The sequence below is a fragment of the Coptis chinensis genome, chromosome 6 (assembly GCF_015680905.1).
Source record: "Coptis chinensis isolate HL-2020 chromosome 6, ASM1568090v1, whole genome shotgun sequence".
Classification (NCBI taxonomy): Eukaryota; Viridiplantae; Streptophyta; class Magnoliopsida; order Ranunculales; family Ranunculaceae; genus Coptis; species Coptis chinensis.
In genome coordinates, this window is record NC_141461.1 from 72,724,343 (window position 1) to 72,745,746 (window position 21,404).

General features: G+C 33.7%; 2 protein-coding genes across 5 annotated transcripts; one reads left to right on the forward strand and one right to left on the reverse strand.

Moving 5' to 3' along the window:
• Positions 1 to 675: 675 nt before the first annotated feature.
• Positions 676 to 1,314, reverse strand: LOC147494350 (uncharacterized). Its single transcript, XM_086568113.1, has one exon. It carries the CDS (start codon positions 1,312 to 1,314, stop codon positions 676 to 678), a length of 639 nt encoding a protein of 212 aa, XP_086424239.1.
• Positions 1,315 to 3,574: 2,260 nt separating this feature from the next.
• LOC147494351 (kihadalactone A synthase LFS-like) lies at positions 3,575 to 10,100 on the forward strand. 4 transcript variants are annotated; one of them, XM_086568583.1, is made up of 10 exons: positions 3,575 to 4,000; positions 4,086 to 4,359; positions 4,451 to 4,502; positions 6,850 to 6,971; positions 7,535 to 7,635; positions 7,720 to 7,778; positions 8,842 to 8,898; positions 9,118 to 9,163; positions 9,725 to 9,804; positions 9,872 to 10,100. In XM_086568583.1, exons 1-10 carry the CDS (start codon positions 3,920 to 3,922, stop codon positions 9,933 to 9,935), a joined length of 936 nt encoding a protein of 311 aa, XP_086424709.1. In that variant the 5' UTR covers positions 3,575 to 3,919; the 3' UTR covers positions 9,936 to 10,100. The 4 variants fall into 4 exon arrangements, with proteins under 4 accessions (XP_086424709.1, XP_086424710.1, XP_086424711.1 ...); XM_086568585.1 differs by lacking the exon at positions 4,451 to 4,502 and having other exon boundaries at positions 3,680 to 4,000; XM_086568586.1 differs by lacking the exon at positions 6,850 to 6,971 and having other exon boundaries at positions 3,705 to 4,000.
• The last annotated feature ends 11,304 nt before the right edge of the window (positions 10,101 to 21,404 follow it).

Here is a 21,404-nt window from a genome sequence, read left to right on the forward strand (position 1 = left end):
CCAGTCGCTGATCTTGACGTGGACTACTAGCGCGTCATTGTGGGGGAGACAAACTTTGTTGAGGTTGGTTGCTGTGAAAGTGATGTCTCCAGTGCTGCGAGTTGAACTTCGGGGGGCCGATGCTGCTTGTGAAGAGAAATGGTAAACTTCTTGAAGGGCACCCACACGCCTTCTTTTTTCTCTGGACGAACTAACTGAGTCGTCAGGGAAAGTGATCATATGAATAGTTCTTTCATTGTCTCGATTTGATGAGTGCAGGCGGCGCTCGTGACGAGAAAGGTCTCTGGGACGTCCTCTGCTGCGAGATAGAGTTTGATCGTTGTGGTGATCAAGGCAGGGTGGAGTTCGGCTGCGCAGCCTGCGAGCCATCAGTTTATGGCGCAGATCGCCGTCAAGTATGTTGGTGTACTGCTTGATGTGTCCAGCTTCAATGAGATCTTGAAGGTAATGTTTTAGCCCCCAGCATGCATCGGTCTCATGACATTTTGCTGGGTGAAAGGCACAGTATGGCTTGTCATGTCGATCTACTGGCTGCCGCACATCAGGTCGATAGTATACAGCTCGCTTGATCTTTTCCAGTATGTAACTAGGAGATCGTGTGAGGACAACAAACTCACGATCATTGTTCATCCGGTTTCCTGGCTTCCACTCGTGCTGTTGTGGCTGCTATCGAGGTCATTTTTTTGAACCTAAGGGGTCATCGGAGATTGCTACGACCTCTTCTTCTTCTGGTAGGCCTTGGTGCCTCAGCCCCTCTTGTAGCTTAATGTACTTGTCCACACGAGCGTATAGCTCGGACAGCGTTTCGGGGCGTTCCTTCATCAACGATCTGGCAAGTGTCGTGTTGCGCACGCGACAGGCGTTGGAGAATGCCAAGGTAGCAAATGATTCTTTCAGGCCGGCTTCCATGCATAGTAGCTCTGCTTTTAATCGGCCCAGAAACTCCTGAATGGTTTCGTCTTCGCCGAGTGAGAGCTGAAACAACGAATTGAGATTGGCTTTTTTACGTCGGTTGTGGACGTACTGACTAGCGAACAAGTTGGTGAGTTGCTTGAAAGTTTTTATTGAGTCAGACTCAAGTGAAAAGAACCAATCGAGTGCGCCATCTTTGAGACTGGCAGGAAACAGACGACATTGAAGGTGGTCATACTCAGGTGCGCTGTAAAGTGCCAGACTTTGAATGTAGCGGGCTACGTGCTGGCTAGGACATGCGCTGCCATCATACATTGGGAAACGTGGTTGGATGAAATTTGGAGGAGAAGCTCTGCTTAGTACTTCGGCAGTAAACGGAGACGTGCAGTATGTTTTGAGCATTTTTTGGACGATTTTGGTGGCATCTTTCTAGACAGCACTCTGGTCGATCCGTTGTGACAACTCGTTAATCTGTTGATTAACTTCGTTGATGCCGTCTTCTGCTAGGAGAGGAGGTGGAGTTTGAGTGTCGACTTGCGTGCGCAGCTGAACGTTCTCCTGCATGAGCAGGGTGATTTGTTCGTTCATCGTTCCTAGCTGACCAGCTAAACTCTGGATTTGAGCTTCGAGGCTTGCCATGCTTCGTGGGCTTGAGACTTTTGGTTTTTGGAGTTTGGATTTGTTAGGTGGTTTCTCAATAAATCGAGACCACAGACGGCGCCAATGTAAAGGAGTGTTTTGGTGCTTCCTTTACATACACAGGGAGGGAGAACGGTTTAGATTAAGGTTGAGACCGAGTTCGTCGAGGAACGAACTGCCTACGTATCTTCTCTAGATTCTGGGGGAGAGAGAAGAATCAGGTCTGGCGTAGTTTATAGGAGGGGTATTTATAGATGTTGAGAGTGAATCCTCTCCCACCACGTGTAAAGTGCATCACAAACGTGAGGTGTAGATTAGGGAGGCGTGCGAGAACTGTTTTTTAGGTCTGCTGTGATGATGGGGATTAGTAGTTTGAGCAAGTAGCTTGCGGCAGTGGTCAGTAGCTGGTGGCAGTGATTTGTGCATGTGCATCTCTGTTCATGATTGCTTCTAGAAGGTAAGCTGAGTCACATTATAGCCTGATTCGCGTGATGGCGCGAACTGTGTTGGAGCGTTCTCTTAGCTTGTAGATGCAATCTGGTTCCACAGGTCGGTGTGGTATTTCCATCATGCTGAGTACGCGCCTGATATTCCTGAAGGAGGATATCACTCCCTTACACTCCTTAACCGATTAACTACCGCTTATCGCTTAAACTACAAGTGTTCGGTGAGTGTCACTTAGGGCATCTTCAATGGAGAGTGTAAATTTACATCTCCACATAGGCTCCACATAAGTGCCATTAGGATTTTACACTCCTAAATCCACATAATTATATTGTTTGGAAATTTACACACTTGGGTGTCTCCAATGGAGAAAAAATTACAAATTTGCTATATTCAAGGACAAAGACGTCATTTTCCATATAATCCCCACATTAAAGTTTGATTGAATTCACATTCACATGAACTTGGTGAGAAAGAGGACGAGGAGTAACTTGGTCCATTCGAGAGGGCTGATTTTTAATTTTTCGATGACGAAACCAATCATGACACTGTTATTCTGCTATTTTAGAGAATGAGGAAGAGAAAGAGTAGTAACAGTTGTTCGAGACTCATGTTATAGAATAACATTCGCGTCGAAACTCAGCACCAATCCAGAAGTTCAATAAACCCAAAAACAGCATCTGCAAGAATTATTGTGAATAAATGAAATAAAGAAGGATTAGAAATACCAACAAGAAGAGTTGGAAACAATATGCAAAAATTATAGGTGAAAGAAATTGATTGTATTTAATCAGATTGTGTGGAAATCCAAATCCATTTTGAAGGGAAATCATCTGTTTTTGGTGAACAATCGATCCAAGCCTCATGAATAGTGAGACGTCATTCTTAATGCAATCTGTCTCTTAGGCTAAGTCCAATGGTTTGGTGCGCCATCCCGCCAAACCACAATAGCATAGTGTATATAGTTAGCGGCTTAGCGTTTCCCAACCCAATGGTTATTTTTTTTTGGGACTCTTCAACCGCCATTCCCACAGGCGTGTAGAAAAAAAATAATAAAAAAATTTTTTTTTTTTTTAGGACTCTCAACCGCCAGTGCCTATGGCGGGTAGGATTTTTTTTTTTTTTTTTTTGACTCTCCAACCGCCATTCCAACATGCGTGTGGAAAAAAATAATAATAATAATAATAATAATAATAATTAGGACTCTCAACCGCCAAAGCCTATGGCGGGGATAGGATTTTTTTTTTTTTTTTTTTTTTCGACTCTCCAACCGCCATTCCCACAAGGCAGTGGGAAAAAAAATTAAAAAAAATTTTTTTTTTTTTTTTTTTTTTTTCTCTAGCCGCTATTCCCAAAGGCGTGTGGTTTAGATTTTTTTACCGCCACTTTGAGTGGCGGTAGACTTGACGCTATCCTCGTTAAAAGCCGACGCTATATATAAGTAAACTTATACCGATAGCGTTGGCGGGTTAGCGTTTTGACGCACCATTGGATCAAAATGTCCGTGATATTTGGTGTTTTGCCGCACCATTGGACTTAGCGTTATTAAAACCGAGACGTTAGTCGAACTGACGTCCGTGTCTTTTAATAGAGTGAAAAAGAGGTGTATATATTCCACCCGGGCTATCAGCTATTAGCTATTTTATACGGTTCACACACTGCATTGGAATAGTGTTTTTTAAGCACGGGAGTAAATTTTACGTGTTTATATACGGTTTACACCTCCACGATTGGAGATGCTCTTAAAGCACTTCATTTCTACTACAGCCGCGTATTCTCTTTAACATCGGATCAAATGGCCCAAAACACCCAAAACACTATTGGCCGTCCAGGTTTTCAAGAGACCCGACCCCACCCGACTATATGTTACCTGTTTTCGGAAGCAGTATATAAGGAGAACTGAGAAGCGAGAGGAGAAGAAGAGATGGCAGAAAAGATTATAACTCTTCCAATAATTGACTTGTCCACGTCAGATCCAACGGCCACAGCCAAATCAATCCATCAGGTCTCTTTAAATTAAACTTAATTACCTTTTTTTCCCCATATTCATCACTACTAATCTGTTTCTTTTTATGCAATAATAATTACAGGCATGCGTGGAATGTGGATTTTTTTACCTAGTAAACCATGGTATTGAGGATGAATTATTTACCAAAGTATTTGAGGAGAGTAAAAAATTCTTTTCACTTCCACTGCATGAAAAGTTGAAACTGACACGTAAAGAACATAGAGGTTACACTCCTTTGTATGCTGAGAAACTTGACCCGTCGTTGACTGGAACAGTAGGTGATTCAAAGGAGGGTTTCTATATTGGTCCAATGCATGACTTGGAAGAAAGTAGTTTGAATCAATGGCCTTCACAAGGTAGTAATCTGACTCCATGGTTTTTAACATTTTCTATACATGTTTTTCCAATGTAATAATATGATGATGTTTTTTGGCGAGTAATCTTTAGAAGTTCTGCCATCTTGGAGACCGACGATGATTTCTTATCATGAAAAAGCCGTGTAAGTTGTCTTCTGTTTCTCACCATTCATCACATTCACACTTCATTTCTTCTTCCTTCCTTTGGAGATATTACCAACTAGTTTTTAGAAATGGGAAGCGGATAAAAAAAATTAAACCGCCTATGTAAACAACCCCAAAGCTAAAACATATCTTTTTGTACATATAGAGTATACTTTCAAGTTTCAACATGTATGTAATAAAATATAAAATCATAAGTAAGTGAACTTACTTTTGAAATGTATTTTATCAAATAATCTCCTTGCTAAGCCTTTTGATTAATCCGTCCAAAGCTCCTTGACAATGTTTCTCCAAGCCAACAATATCTTCTAGTAATAAAGAACTCAAGAGTGTCTCTCTCTAATACATTCTTGCTCTCTCTTTTTTTTTTTGTATTTCAATGTCCAAATTCATCCCTTGTTCACCGAATCGTTTCTCTATTTGTAGACTTGTCGTACAAGAACAAAAACCCCCACATTTCTCTTCCCATTTCTTTCTCATCCACCACCCACGTAGGTACATGGAGAAGTTATATAACCTCCCACTTCTTTCAAGAGAAAATAAGAACAAAACTTCTATTCTTTTGTTTCCTACGTACGTGATGGATACAAAATAATAGGGATAGATAGTGTGGGTACATACTTTTTATATTAAATAACATCATATGCCATTTTATTCGGTGAGCAACAACCTATAATAAAAGATAACATCATATGCCATCTAAGAGAATATACTAGAATTGTAACTAGTAGAGCACTTCGTCATATTGCTTAGGGATATTTAATTACGGGCTAATCTTAGGCTAACCAATTGACCAATTAATCAGTAAGCTTAGAGCTACGAGTGATGGGAAATAGCCATATCACAACTGAACTCCCAAATTAAGTATTATCTATAGAATAGTCCCTTTTACAAAATATTTCTTTTATGAGAATAAATTCCTACCAACCTCAATATCTCTTATAGACCTTTCGGAATTCAAATTACTGTCGAACTCATAGTCTATAGAATGTCATTCGGATTCTCAAAATAATGTTATCAAATGAGAAACCCTTTCTCATAAAAGATTTACCTTATAAGCAAAAACATTTTGATACTTGTAATATTACGTATAATAGTTTTAAAAAAACTATGGAAAACATTTAACCTGCATGACTATTTGATAATAGATAACATCTATTAATTTCCGAATCGTAGATATTCTCCCATTTAGTAATTTAGTATGGGCATGGATCCCTTGTTGGAGTTTCATTGTTACTCAAATAACTCATCTACTATCCAATATAAACCATTTAATGAATCCCATTTTTGGATTTAATATGATTTAATCAAGACAATAGACTATTATTTAATGACTAATAAAATCCTCAAGTCTAAGGACTTATTGACTAATATTTTGTGTGTGAAAGATATCTCTCATTGACAGTAAGTTTCACAAAGACATCTTTCACTTGCAATCGGTCAGTGTACATTTAAGCACCCACGTGTTGATGAGTAATACTCTTACTACATAGATTGAGATATAACTATTTTTCAATAATGAGAATCATCTAACACCCTGACAGCCATATAAATAGAGTGCCCAACTCTATCCAAAGCTGTGACACTTTTAGGCATAAGAATCCGGTAGGCTAAATCTCCCGTGTTAGCTTAATACTAGCTACTTAGCCATCCTTTAATATACCTAGGGACCTTAATGATATCATATACTTCATTGATCATCTCATGTTCAATGGAAATGGTCATTACCCTTTTAAGAATGATCTAATCAAACAATAACTAAATAAGATGTCACACTATTTTATTTATTATAAAACAATTACAAACTAAAATGACTTTTCAGGGCATAAACTCTAACACTAGTGGGTTAACATATTTGATTGTATTCATCATTATCTTATCATGTTGGACCTATCTTAGTGGGGAGGGCTAGTTTTTCTACCAAGATCCCTAGGCTTGACCAGTCGTCCATTGTACACCATTTTCAGCTGGCAGTTTGGAACCATTGCCTCTAATAAACAATTTTCTGATTTTATGCTATATCTACTCCCATCATATGACTTTCTTTTTGTTTAACATTGCTGTGGAGGCCTTTTGTTTTCCCTCTCTGTCTCTCTCTCTCCCCTTTGTGAAAAGTTAATGGTGTGAAAAAGTATAATTTGCTTTTGTGTTAGTTTAGTATCACTTTTATCTTGGTCACTGTTAAATTATTATTTATACCCGGAGTTCTTGTTCTGTACCACTTCGACAAAAGGCAATACATATGAGTTTTTTCTGTATTTGAAAACAGTAATCTTTTTTGCATTCCATTGGTAAGAAGTAAGTCAGTATCGGTTTTTTCTTCCTTAGATCTGCTGGGAGAAGGTTAATCTCTTTGATAGCTTTGGCTTTGAACTTGGATGAAAGCTTCTTTGAGAAAATAGGGGCGTTGCGCTCACCAAGTGCATTCATGCGTTTGTTACGCTATCCAGGTTGCTACTGAAATCTTTATTCTTTGTTTGTTCATCTATCAGAGTTTATTCCCCAAAGTTTTACCTTTTACGACTCAGTTTCCACTGACTTAATAATATTTTTTAATGATACTGCTTTGAATTATATAAAAGATTAGCTGTGTAGTTCCGTGAATAAACTTAATACAAGAAAATAAAAAGTTCTAATGTATCTAGGACTAGGTCCTCATTTGTATAGTCTATGAAGTCAGAGTAATTTGTATGCCATAGTTTTACTTAATATGAAGCCTCTGCTTCACTTGAATTTGATAATTAAATCTGCATCCTCTTGGGACAGGTAGAGCCATAGAGGTGTCCATAAAGTGTTTCTAATGGAAGATTTTCATTTGGTTTCCCAATGGATACTCAGTTCTTGGGCATTCACAACTATCTCTCCCCCCCCCCCGCCCCCCCCCCCGAATAGTTTATTTTCTAGGGGACTTAGCAGGAAGTTTGGTATTCGAGAGAGAGTTATATTCAGGTTTGCATCATTGTTCTGTCCATCATTTTCCAATCGGATGTCTGAACCTTGATTCTGATTTCAGGTGAGCCAGCTGCTCTGCATGAAGAAGCATATGGCGCTTCTGCCCATTCAGACTATGGAATGATTACTCTTCTAGCAACTGACGGCGTCCGTGGACTTCAGGCATGTTTGGAGTAGTTGTTAAATTTTAGTATGATCCTTCATGTGGTGATAGCTGATGCTAATTTCGATTTTCTTCCATAACAGATCTGCAGAGAAAAGGAAAAGGAGCCACGGATTTGGGAGGATGTGCATCATGTCAATGGGTGAGTCCTTCTGCGGAGGCTTGTTGTTCACCAGTGAAGTATTGCATTTACACATTTAGAGCTTTGTTGTAGTGGTACTGGACATCTATAAGCAACAGATCTGCAGAAAGGGTGAGGCCCATCTTTATATAGGTGCCTCCGAAGAGACTTTTAACGTACACTTGATCCTATTTGATAATTGTGATCATCTATCCTTTGATCTCCAAAGTTTTTGGTGCAAGTGTGTCTGGTTGATGAGTTGGGCAGTTGCATTTATTTAACTGAGCTTATCATCCTTCCGGAACAGCGCAACACTGATCATTAGATAGTTTATTATGCCACTGCATGTGCAGGATTATACGATTTGACTTTTAATTTGAAATCTGAATACAGCAGCAATCAAGCTACCTTTCTTTTTCTGCTCTTTGAATCTATATCTTTAAAATCCTCTTAAATCCAAACGGTGGTTCGTTTTTAATTTTCTGATCGACGGGTGGGGTTCTATCCTTGTAGAACATAACTTGTTCTATGGCATAGCGGAACACAGACCCACTATAGGTGGTGCACAATGCCTGCAGGTGAATTATATCAAAACTGGATCAAGTTGGATATTATTTCGGTATGGATCCATATCTAAGATGAATTAGAAACATTTTTATGAATTTTCTTCTTTGATTACAGTAAAATTTCATGTAATGTGGTCCTGGAGAACGCCACCAAATGGGTCCCACCTACGACAAGAATTCTAAAATGGGCCCAACTTCGATGACTGCAATATTTTAATTTTTGTTTGTTTGACTAATGAGAAGAAAGACAATGATCGATAATAGAAGTAGGGATGGGGTGTTTGTCTTTGTTAGTTACGGTAGGAGATCTCCAAGTGGGTGATGCAACTTAAGTAATGTAATTTTATGCACCTAACTATTGCAAATGGAGATTTCTCTTTCTCGTTAGGTAGCAAACTTCCTACAGCACGCTTTTTTTCTTTTGTTTGTCCATTCATATTTTATTTTATTTTATTTTATTTATATAACATTTGAAATACTAAAATGTGAACACTGTTCGGGAATATATGAACCTGCAGGGCCTTTGTTGTTAACATTGGGGACATGATGGAGAGGTGGACTAATTGTTTGTTCCGGTAATTTAGCATTCTTGATCTATAACTTTCCATCATAGTTCATTTTGTTTCAGATTTTATATTTTGCCATTCTCTGTTTGAGGTCTCAAGTTTATGCTTTCTGATGTATCTTAAACTGATAGATGATATGAACATCATATTCTTGTAGGCATTGTTTCCAAATGCTAAAATGATTATTTATCCGTTTATTTATTTTGTGTCTTTGATTTCTATTTGCAGGTCAACATTGCACAGAGTCATGTCAACAGAACAAGAACGTTATTCGGTATTTACTAATTTGCTCCCACCTTTTTTTCGTTAAATTGTATATGGTTATAATAGTAGAATATGATTGGAGTAAAATGTATTCTGGCCCAGAACTCTATAATGTAGCACTGATGAGGATTGGCTGAGTGTTTGGTTTTAGCCCTTCTGCTAATGTTATTATAGAGCACGTATTGCAGTAGTATCAAATTCTCATCAAATAGTGCCTACATCTTTCTGCCCATTGTAATTTGTGAAGTGTAGTTTACATCTTACATCGATGCTTCACATACAATGCAAATAGAAATTGATCTGATGATCTGCGGAAACATGAAAGAAATGAGAAGTGGTGAAAGGAAGGGAGAGGTAGAACTCGTATTTTCCAGATCTTGAAGACTCAAGTGTTTTGATTCATTGGTTTCACATCCTATGACATTCACATAACTGTTGTTAGTCGTAACTCGATTATTTGTATAGTAATTGAAGCACATGATGACACATCCTCAAAAAATGTTTCAAGTCTCGTTACTATTCTTGTAGTCCTAGCCTTTTCTAATAAAGGTTATACCCAATAATATCTCAGGTTGTGTTCTTTATGGATCCAAATATTGATTGTGTGGTCGAGTGTCTGAAGAGTTGCTGCAGTGATGAATCCCCACCAAGGTATGGGTGTATTTGTCGGCTTGACTGAGCTGTAGCTGTCTAATTATTCTTCTGAATGTGGCTGCAGGTTTCCTCCAATTCGTAGCAGGGACTATCTAGAAGAACGTTTTAGGATTACGTACTCTTTTTGAAATCTGAAAGTTGTTAATATCAGTTAAACCTATACCTCTGTTGAAGTATTAAATACAGTGAAGCGAGCAAATTCTCTTTATCTAGATGATGAGCTTATTGTACAGGTAAAAACAAGAACAGAAAATCTAGTTCTAAAGATTATTTAAACCTATGTACTTAAATCACCTGCTGTATTCGTCCGTCTTTTCATTTGAAGCTACGTGGTACTGATTTAGTGCAGGAGAATTTTCAACTTGACAATTTTCTACGGATACTTTTTCTTTATCTGACGTCATGTTTACCTTAATAAAGATTCTTCACTAATATATTCAGCTCATAGCTCGACTGTATTATTGATTACAATTTACAACAATGGCGAAGTGACAGACAAGAACACTTTTAAAATGATACTCTCTTCCTCTCTTCCCTAGTTCCCTTGTTGGCACGGTCAAATTTGTTGGACGATAGCACTGACTTAGAAGAAGCTTGTCCAGAGATCCTACTATCCAAGTTGCCATGGTAAGTAGGCAACAAAGACTCGATAATTCTAGTGGCAACCACATAAGCAATGAGCATACAATTTTCTTCATTTTTCTCCTTATTGCACCATCTACAGGACAAGAGAAATGGCTCTGGTACTCTAGTTTTAAATGGCCTAACTACATATTTAAGTCAAACTATACAAAGTCTAATGAGTCCATGTGCATTTTACTTGCATTAATTTGCAACATCCATGCTCACAAATCATCATTCTTAGATATATACTAGATTTTGGATTCGGGTGTATATATTAAATATTTTGTGTGCTGAAAAGGCTTTACAAAATATCTCACACAAATTTTTGAATTAGAATATATTTTTATTGAAAATAAACCGAAATACGTTAATGAGCAGCGATTATGGTACATAAATATTTGGAAACTAAAGAATCAAATTGAGATAGCATATTCACTTTGTGGTTTAGGATATTAATCCGTAATTCAAATAGAATTATCTTAAACTCGATCTAGCTTGTATAATAGTTTTCTTATATTTATGGTGATTTAGTGGCAAATTTTCGAATCAGAATATATTTTTATTGAAAATAAATTGAAATACGTTAATGAGCAGCGATTATGGTGCATAAGTACTTGGAAACTAAGGGATTAAATTGAGATAGCCTCTTCACTTTGTGGTTTAGGATCGGATATTAATCCGTAATTTTCAAATGAAATTATCTTAAACTCGATCTAGTTTGTATAATAGTTTTATTAGATTTATAGTGATTTAACAGTAAATCATCACTGTTCGACTTACGTACAAATGTGTACAAATCACTAAAACAGATTGATTGTTTCCATATCCTCAAAGAATACACTATTCCCACTTGAAAAGATTTATCACATGAACGTGTCCTACGAACGGGTGCCGTTATATTAAATTATTCTAAAAAATATTAGTAACTATGCATAGCTATGAGATATGAAAACTATATTAATTACTCATTTAAATTTATTGCGCCACTCTCTATAAAAAGAAAACATCAAACCTTGATAAAACTCATCGACTTCTTTTTATTGTTAGGTTTAACAATTGAAGTTTGATTGAAGTTTTGTGAGAATGTCTAATGTGGCGAAGATAATATTGAATAGCAAGACATTTCCAATCACAATAAATGAATTCTGACTAACACTACTTAAAATACAAAACTATATTTGTCGAGACATTTATTCCCCTTACATATAATACAAATATGTTTTAGGGTTAATAGTTCAATGCATTTGCATCAAGTTTCTGATTTCCCATTAATTATTCTTTGAGATTAGTTTAATGTAGTACGTTGCATCCAGTTTCCAATTTCTCATTAATTATTCTTTGATGTTAGTTCAATGCAATTGCATCAAGTTTTCGATTTCCCGTTAATTATTATTTGAGGTTAGTTCAGTGCAATTGCATCCACTTTATAATTTTCCGTTAGTTATTCATTAAAGTTAATTCAGTACAGTTGCATCCGGCCAGTTTTGGTTGTTTCGTTAATTAGTATTTGAGATTAGTTCATTGCATTTGCATCCAAGTTCCAATCTCCCGTTAATTACTCTTTGAGGTTAGTTCAATACATCTGCATCAACTTTCTGATTTCCCGTTAATTGTTTTTCTAAGTTAGTACGATAATTTATAATTTCTATACAGTTTGCATACATGTAAGAGTCTGTTTTTATAAACTCACTTTCATTTTGGGTTCCTAATTACTCGTAATTGCTCATGTGAGAAGGCTAAAAAAGTGGACATTTATGCTTTGAGGTCAGTGCGATGCAGTTACATCCGACTTCCGATTTCCAGCTAACTATTTTTTGAGGTTATTTGAATGCATTTGCATCCAATTTATGATTTCCCATTAGTTAATCTCTGATTTTAGTTTAATGCAATTGCATCCAGTTTTTGGTTTTCCGTTAATTATTCTTTGAGGTTAGTTCAATACAATTACATCCAATTTCCAATTTTATGTTAATTGTTCTTTGAGGTTAGTTCAATACATTTGCATCAAATTTTCGATTCCCGTTAATTATTTTTTTAGGTTAGTTCAATGCAGTTACATCAAATTTATAATTTCCCGTTAATTATTCATTTAGGTTAGTTCAGTGCAGTTTCATCTATTTTTCAATGTTTCGTTAATTAGTCTTTGAGATTAGTTCATTGTATTTGGATCCAGTTTCTGATTTCCCGTTAATAACTCTTTAAGGTTAGTTCAATACATATGCATCTAGTTTCTGATTATTTATGTTTTGAGGTTAGTTCGATGCAATTATATCCGGTTCTGATTTCCCGTTAATTATTCTTTGAGATTATTTCAATGCATTTGCATTTAGTTTCCAATTTCCCTCCAATTATTCTATGAGGTTAGTTCAATGCAGTTACATTCGATTTTTTATTTTATGTTAATTATTTTTTGAGTTTAGTTCAATGTATTTACATTCAGTTTCCGGTTTCCTATTAATTATGATCTGAGATTTGTTTGATGTATTTGCATACCGTTTCCGATTTCCCGTTAGATATTTTTTAAGGATTTGCATCCAATTTCTAATTTCCCGTTAGTTATTATCTGGCATTAGTTTAATGCAATCACACTTAGTTTCCAATTTTTAGTTAATTACTTTTTTAGTTTAGTTTATTGCATTTGCATAAAGTTTCCGATTTTCCAATCATACAGAAAGAGATAAGATAAAGACCATTTTAAATACAAAACTATGTTTTTAGACATTCCCACAACATATAACCCAACTATGTTTTAAGGTTAGTTCAATGCATTTGCATCCAGTTTCTGATTTTCCGTTATTTATAATTTGAGGTTAGTTCAATACAGTTGTATCAAATTTCCAATTTACGTTATTTATTTGTTGAGATCAGTTCAATGCAGTTGCATCCAATTTCTGATTTATCGTTAATTATTCTTTTCGGTTAGTTCAATACATTTGCATCCAATTTCCAATTTCCTATTAATTGTTCTTTGAGGCCAGTTCAATGTATTTACATCCAGTTTCTGATTTCCCGTTAATTATTCCGTGAGATTAGTTTAATGCATTTACATCAAGTTTTCGATTTCTTGTTTATTATTTGATAAAGTTACATTTGCATCTAGTTTCCGAATTTCCGTTAATTATTGTTTGAGGTTAGTTCAATGAATTTGCATCCAGTTTCCGATTTCCCGTTGATTATTTCTTGAGGTTAGTTCAATACATTTGCATCAAGTTTATTTTTTGAGATTAGTTCAGTGCAGTTGCATCCGGTTTTCGATTTCCCGTTAATTATTTTTTAAGAATAATTTCATGCATTTGCATAATGTTTCCAATTTATAATTAATTTTTCTTTGAGGTTAGTTCAATGCAGTTGTATCCAGTTTTCGATTTCCCGTTAATTTAATCTTTGAGGGTTAGCTCAATGCATTTGCATCCAGTTTTCGATTTTCCGACAATTATTTTTTTATGTTAGTTTGATGTATTTGAATCCAAGTTTTGATTTTCTGTTAATTATTCTTTGAGATTAGTTTAATGCAGTTGTATCCATATTCCAATTTTCTATTAATTACTTTTTAAGATTAGTTTAATGCATGCATTTGCATCCAGTTTCCGATTTTCCGTTAAATATTATTTGAGGTTAGTTCGTGCATTTGCATTAGGGGTGGGAATTTGGCCCTAACGACCCTAACCCGGCCCTGACCGACCCGACCCTAAGCCCTATAAAGCCCTCACAACTAAAGCCCTCACAGAGTTTAGGGCCGCCGGCCTAACCTCTAATGCCTTCTAGGGGCTAGGGCTAAGATTCTAAAATATAGGCCTGACCCTAACCAAGCCCTAACCGCCCCTCGTTTTTCATACTTTCACTATAAATACACATACCATAATTGTCCAACTCTTTTGTTAAATATTTTCAATTAAAATAACATTGTCCTTTGTAATTTATCACTTACACCCAAGGGTACTTCCAATAACTTGTTTTATATAACAAAAACTTGTCAACTTAGCGACCATGAAGAACAATGAGCACTAGCCTAATAAAAATAAGACTTTATTCCTTTGATCATCAAGTCAAAGTCCATAACTTATTATTCTCAATTTCTTTTCTCACTTATTTCTTATAAATTATATTTTTATTCACATCCAAGCCAAGTCTAAAACTAAAGGTTTCCTTCCACACCATTAAAGCAAAATACGTAGCGGACATTTATAACATAGAAACCAAAAACACCCTTTGTCGGAAAAAATGACATTTGTAATCTCAAACCTTTCTCCATCACTTGTTCAAAAGCCAATATTTTCATTTCCATATACAAAGCTTGAATCACTTTTAAATTAGAAGAAAGGTAATATTATATTTGTTTGAATCTATTATAGAAATAATTTATGATATTACAAATAGTTTAACAACTTCCATGACCCTTTAACCAAAACTATTATGTTTCTTCTTTATATCTATTACTTCTTCCTTTAAAATGATAATATAATTATTTGTCTATGTATTTCAATGTTAAATGTAATTTTAGTGAGGTTTGAGTCTGAGGAAGAACAAATTCAACTCTCGATGTACTTGAGTTCATTAGATTGTGGATGTGCATTTTAAATTTTTGGACTTATACGATTATTACTAGATTGGTTGGACTTTGAGTTTGTAGATTATTGTACATTTTTGCAATATAAATGAGTTTTAAAACTGATGTAGTAAAAATATATATATATATATATAGGCCCGGCCCTAAAGCCCGACCCTAAAGCCCTTAAAGAGAGCTAGGGTCAGGGTCGTGGCTTTGAGATTTAGACTTGTGGCCCTGGCCCTAATCCTAAATAATATCCTGAAGGGCTTTAAATGTTTAGGGCCGGGCTAGCCCGACCCGGCCCATTGCCCACCCCTAATTTGCATCCAGTTTTCGGTTCCCTATTAATTGTTTTTTGACGTTAATTTCATTCAGTATTATATATATATATATATATATATATATATATATATATATTTGTCATTATTGCTTTGCTGTTATTATTTATTTTATTTTTTTCATTTTCTATTATATATTTTGTGATGTAATTTTTTGTATAATTGTTTTTAACTATGTTTTGAGGCCGTGTTAAGGATATATTCAAAATAAGTCGGTGTTTTATCATAGACACTAAAATTGTATAATTTGTAATAGGGAATTAGTTTCTACAAATCACCTATTTTTTAGCAATTTTTTTATTTGATCAAATATATAATAATTGGAACACTAAAAGTGTCTGATTCGTAATAGGAAATTACCTTTTACAAATCACCTATTTTTTAGCAATTATTTTTATTTAATTAAATATATAAGAATTGGAAATTCACTCAAACTCTCCAAATATAAGAATTAAAAATGCACTCAAACTCTCCAAAGAGATTCCATGTACGTGAGATTGTAGGCTATTAGAAAATACTATCTTTTATATTAGAGTGCCGCATAGGAGAGAGAAAATCCTCCATTAGAGGTCTCTGCTTTAGTATATAGATAGTAGATTATAGTTATACCCTCACCAATCTATTTTTTGGAGCACTCATAAAGACTCTAGTTTTTTCTAAACTCTATTACTAATTACTAAAAGTAGAATATAAATAAATAAAAAATCCCATATAGAGTTTCACAGAGTCTCCAACTTTTTCTAAACACTATAGCTAATTACGGGGACACACACCAGACAAAAACTAAATTGCTAAAAACAATAGTTTCAGCCAAAACCAATTTTCCTAAAACCTTACGCCACAAAGAATAGTTTACACACTAATCTCAGGTGAAGTTTAACATAACAAAGTTTCTTTCTAGAAAAAGACAAGGAAACTATGAAAAAACAAAGGAAAAAATGAATTGAGTTGCTTGAACATTTACTTTATGTATTTGTTAGCCACACATGTGATTGGGAAAAATAAAAAAAATCAACTAATCATAAAATAAGTAACATTGTACACCCAAAACAAATAAAATTGTATTGTATGCATTATATGGGCCTAAACAAATAAAGTTGGATCGATTTGATGTGTCATCCACTGTGGGATTTAGACATTTAGTCATAATTAAGGATTTCAAAAACCACAATTCCTACCACAATAATTACAACATATTCCAATTAAATTTCTAAATTTATAATTTTTCAACACTAATATATATATATATATATATATATATATATATATAGTGAAATAACGAGATTCAGTTAAAGCGGACGTTGGCTTAAATAAATCATATAACTATGGATTTAGTTAAAGTGGATGTTGGGCTTGAATAAATTATATACCAAACTAAAAAAAAAATTACATGTGAAAAATTAAATTACACAAAAAATAACATCACAAAATATATAATAGAAAATAAAAAATAAATAAAAATAACGGCAAACCAATAATGACAAATATTTTAAAAAATATATAATATTGTATGAAACTTATAATGTCAAAGAACAATTAACGAGAAACCAAAAATTATATGCAAATGCATCCAACTAACCTCAAATAATATTTAATTGAAAATATGATGCACATGCAAGTATTAAACTAGTCTTAAAAAGTAATTAATGGAAAATCAAAATATGGATACAACTACATTAAACTAACTTCAAAGAATAATTAACAGGAAATCAAAATTTGGATGCAAATGTATCGAACTAATATAAAAAAATAATTGTCGGGAAATCGGAAACTGGATGCAAATGCATTGAACTAACCCTTAGAGATTAAATTAACAGGAAATCGGAAAGTGGATGCAACTGTATTGAACTAACCTAAAAGAAAATTAACTATAAATTGGAAACAGGATGCAAATGCGTGGAACTAATCGTAAATAATAATTAATGAAAAATCAGAAACTGGATGCAACTGCATTGAACTAATCTAAAAAAATAAACTGGATGTAAATGCATTAAACTAACCTCAAGAAATAATTAACGGAAAATTGGAAACTGGATACAAATTCATTAAACTAACCTTAAACAATAATTAACGGAAAATCATAAACTAGATGCAAATGCAACCTTATCGAATAATAAATGAGAAATCGAAAATTGGATGTAAATACATTAAACTAATCTCAAAGAATAATTAACTGGAAATCAGAAACTTGATGCAAATGCATTGAACTGACATCGAAGAACAATTAACAAGAAATTGGAAATTGGATGCAAATGCATTGAACTAACCGTAAAAAATAATTAACAAAAAATCGGAAACTAGATGCAACTGCATTGAACTAACCAAGGCCCAAAATATCGATATCGATGAATATATCGGTGTACCCAAAAACCGATATATATCAGATATATCCATTTTTTGGTGACCAGTCCAAACTATTTAAAATATCAAAAATATCAAATATATCATAAATATAATATCGGAAATATATTGGAAATATCAAATTTATATTAAAAAAATGGTCAAAAAGTCAACCGATATATATCGTAAATATCATATATATCGATTATATCGATGATATAAAATTTTATATCGGAAATTCTGATATATATCGGAAAAAAGGGTTCTATATTCGGTGAATATATGTCAAAAATATCGATGTCGGTATACCAAAATACCGGCGATATATCGGATATATCGGCGATATTTTGGTCCTTGAAACTAACATCAAAAAATAAATAACAGAAAATAAAAAATTGGATGCAAACGCATTGAACTAACCTTAAAACATAGGTGTTTATATATTGTGGGAATGTCTCGATAAATATAGTTTTGCATTTAAAATGGTTATTTTATCTCTTTTCGTATGATTGGGAACGCCTTGCTATTCAAATAGCTTCAATATGAACTTCTCCTTATTAGATGCACAATCTCACAAAATTTCAATCAAACTTCTATTATTAAACAACAAAATGAAATTGAAGGGTTTTATCAAGGACGAGTTTTTTTTTTTTTTTTTAATGGAGAGTGGGGTTTTCACGTTATAAGAAATTTGGATGAGTGATTAATATTCGTATATAATAGTTCTGTATATATAGTTGCGTATATTTTTCAGAATAATTAATATGACAGCACCTGTTCGTAGATAATCTTTGAAGATCCCACATAATGAGTCAGGTATAATTTAAAGAATAATTAACAGGAAATCGAGAACTGGATAATCTTTGATGATCCCATATCGTAAATCAAGCATAATTTATTTTTATGTCGTGTTTGCAAGGACACTACAGATGGATCAGTAGAAGTTGGTATTACACACCACATTAGATAATTAAAAGGAAATCGAAAACTGGATTCAAATACATTGAACTGAGTTCAAAGAGTAATTAACGGGAAATCGAAAACTTTATGCAAATACAATAAACTAAACTAAAAAAGTAATTAACTAGAAATCGGAAACTAGATGCAACTGCATTAAACTAACGTCAGAGAATAATTAACGGGAAATTAGAAATTGGATGCAAATCCTTGAAAAAATATTTAACAGAAAATTGGAAACGGTACAGTATCCAAATGTATCAAACAAATCTCAAATAATAATTAACGGGAAATCGGAAACTGGATGCAAAATTGCAAATGTATTGAACTAACCTCAAATAGTAATTAAAATAAAATAAAAAACCGAATGCAACTGCATTGAGCTAACCTCATCGAATAATTGGCGGGAAATCAGAAACTAGATGCAAATGCATTGAAATAACATCAAAGAATAGTTAATGGGAAATAAAAAATCGGATGAAATTGCATCGAACTAACCTCAAAATATAAATAATCATAAATCATAAACTAGAAGCAGATGAATTGAATTGACCTCAAAGAGTTATTAATTAATGAGAAATCGAAAACTGGATGCAAATGCAATGAACTAATTAATCTCAAAGAGTAATTAACAAAACATCGAAAAATGGATGCAACTACACTAAACTAACCTCAATGAATAGTTAACGGAAAATCATAAATTTGATGCAACTGCATTGAACTAACCTTAAAAAAATAATTAACTAGAAATTAAAAACTTGATGCAAATATATTGAACTAACCTCAAAGAACAATTAACGGGAAATCAGAAATTGGATGCAACTGTATTTAACTAACTTCAAAGAATAATTAACAGAAAATCGGAAACTGGATGCAACTGCATTAAACTAAAATCAGATATTAACTAACGAGAAATAAAAAATTGGATGCAATATCCTTGAAGAATATTTAACGAAAAATCGGAAACTGGATGCAAATACATTGAAATAACCTCAAAGAATAGTTAACTGGAAATCGAAAACCGGATGTAACTACATCGAACGGTTCAAAGCATAAATAACCGGAAATTGAAAGTTAGATCCAAAAGCATCAAACTAACCTTGAAAAATAATTAACGAAAAATCAGAAACTGGATGCAGATGTATTGAACTAACCTCAAAGAGTAATTAATGGGAAATTGGAACATGGATGCAAATGCAATGAACTAATCTCAAAGAGTAATTAACGAAACATCGAAAACTGGATGCAACTGCACTGAATTAACCTTATTAAATAACTAACGGAAAATCATAAACTTGGTGCAACTATACTGAACTAACCTCAAAAAATAATTAACGAGAAATTAGGAAACTTGATACAACTACATTGAATTAACCTCAAAGAATAATTAATGAGAAATCGAAAACTAGATGCAACTACATTGAACTAGTCTCAAAGAATAATTAATGAAAAATCGGAAACTAGATACAACTACATTGAACTAGCTTCAAAGAATAATTAACGTAAAATTGGAAACTTGATGCAAATGCATTGAACTAACCCAGAAACATAATTGTATTATATGTATAGAGAATATAATGTCTCGATAAGTATAGTTTTGCATTTTAAGTAGTGTTTATCATAATTCTTTTATTATGATTGGGAATGTCTTGTTATTCAAGTCATAATACAAAATATCTCGATATATCACGATATTTGGGGATATCTATCCATATTTCAGAAAAAGATATTTAAATATCACGATATATTTAGAGATATATACGACTGTAAATATCAGTTATATTTCGATAATATTTGCGATATTTGTGATATTTATGGGTATTTGGCGATATTTTGTATATATAACAATTTTATTTAATATTTACCATTATATTTCAAATAAATATAAATAATGTATCATTATATATCAATAAATATCCACAATATCCACGATATTTGTCGATATTTTGGATATATCAACGATATTTGCATGTGAAACAATGTCAAATATCCCCAAAGAGGGGGATATATCCACGATACATATCCAGAAATTGAATATCGATAAATACCCATATCCTGATATTTTGTAATATGATTCAAGTAGCTTCAATATCATCTTGACCACATTGAGTATTCTCACAAAACTTTAATCAAACTTCAATTATTAAACCTAACAACAACAAAAAGTCGGTGAGTTTTATTAAAGTTTAGTGTTTTCTTTTTATAAATAGTGGTGCAAGAAATTTAAATGAGTGATTAATATAATTTTTATATCTTATAATTCTACGTAGTTGTTAATAATTTAATATAACGACACCCGTTTGCAACACGGGTTCGTAAGCTAGTATTAAATAGATAGCCAACCATTATAATCTTTTGTCGGAGTAATACCTAAAAAAGGGTATCGAGGCAGTGCACATGGGTTTAAAGTAATGAAGGGGAGTTTTCAAATCAGAATATCACACACAAGGCAATTCTTTACGGCCAAATCAGTAACGGTCTCTAAAATTTTCGGATCAACTCAATCGGGGACTCGGGGTTTGGGTCTGTCCCAGTTCATTGAGTCATTGACAGCCCTAACCAAATTTCATTCTCCATTTATTTATTTTCTCTTTTATGATTATTCTCACTTAAATTGTATGACTTCAACATCTGCTTTCATGGTACACATCGTTCTGGTTCTAGGAACATATTTTATAAAAACAACTAAACAAACTCAAATTCGTTAGGCCATTTATAAGTTTTAAATTAGACTATTTTTTTTGTAAATATGTTCTCCTAACTATTCTAAACATTGTCACAACTAATAA

Excerpts from the sequence above, each read along its gene's own strand:
- LOC147494350 (XM_086568113.1), bottom strand. The coding sequence starts at position 1,314 with ATGCTCAAAACATACTGCACGTCTCCGTTTACTGCCGAAGTACTAAGC.
- LOC147494351 (XM_086568583.1), top strand. The coding sequence starts at position 3,920 with ATGGCAGAAAAGATTATAACTCTTCCAATAATTGACTTGTCCACGTCA. Across the intron at positions 6,972-7,534 it reads GCGTTTGTTACGCTATCCAG|GTGAGCCAGCTGCTCTGCAT; the intron begins GTTGCTACTGAA and ends TTCTGATTTCAG. Across the intron at positions 9,805-9,871 it reads AGTGATGAATCCCCACCAAG|GTTTCCTCCAATTCGTAGCA; the intron begins GTATGGGTGTAT and ends ATGTGGCTGCAG.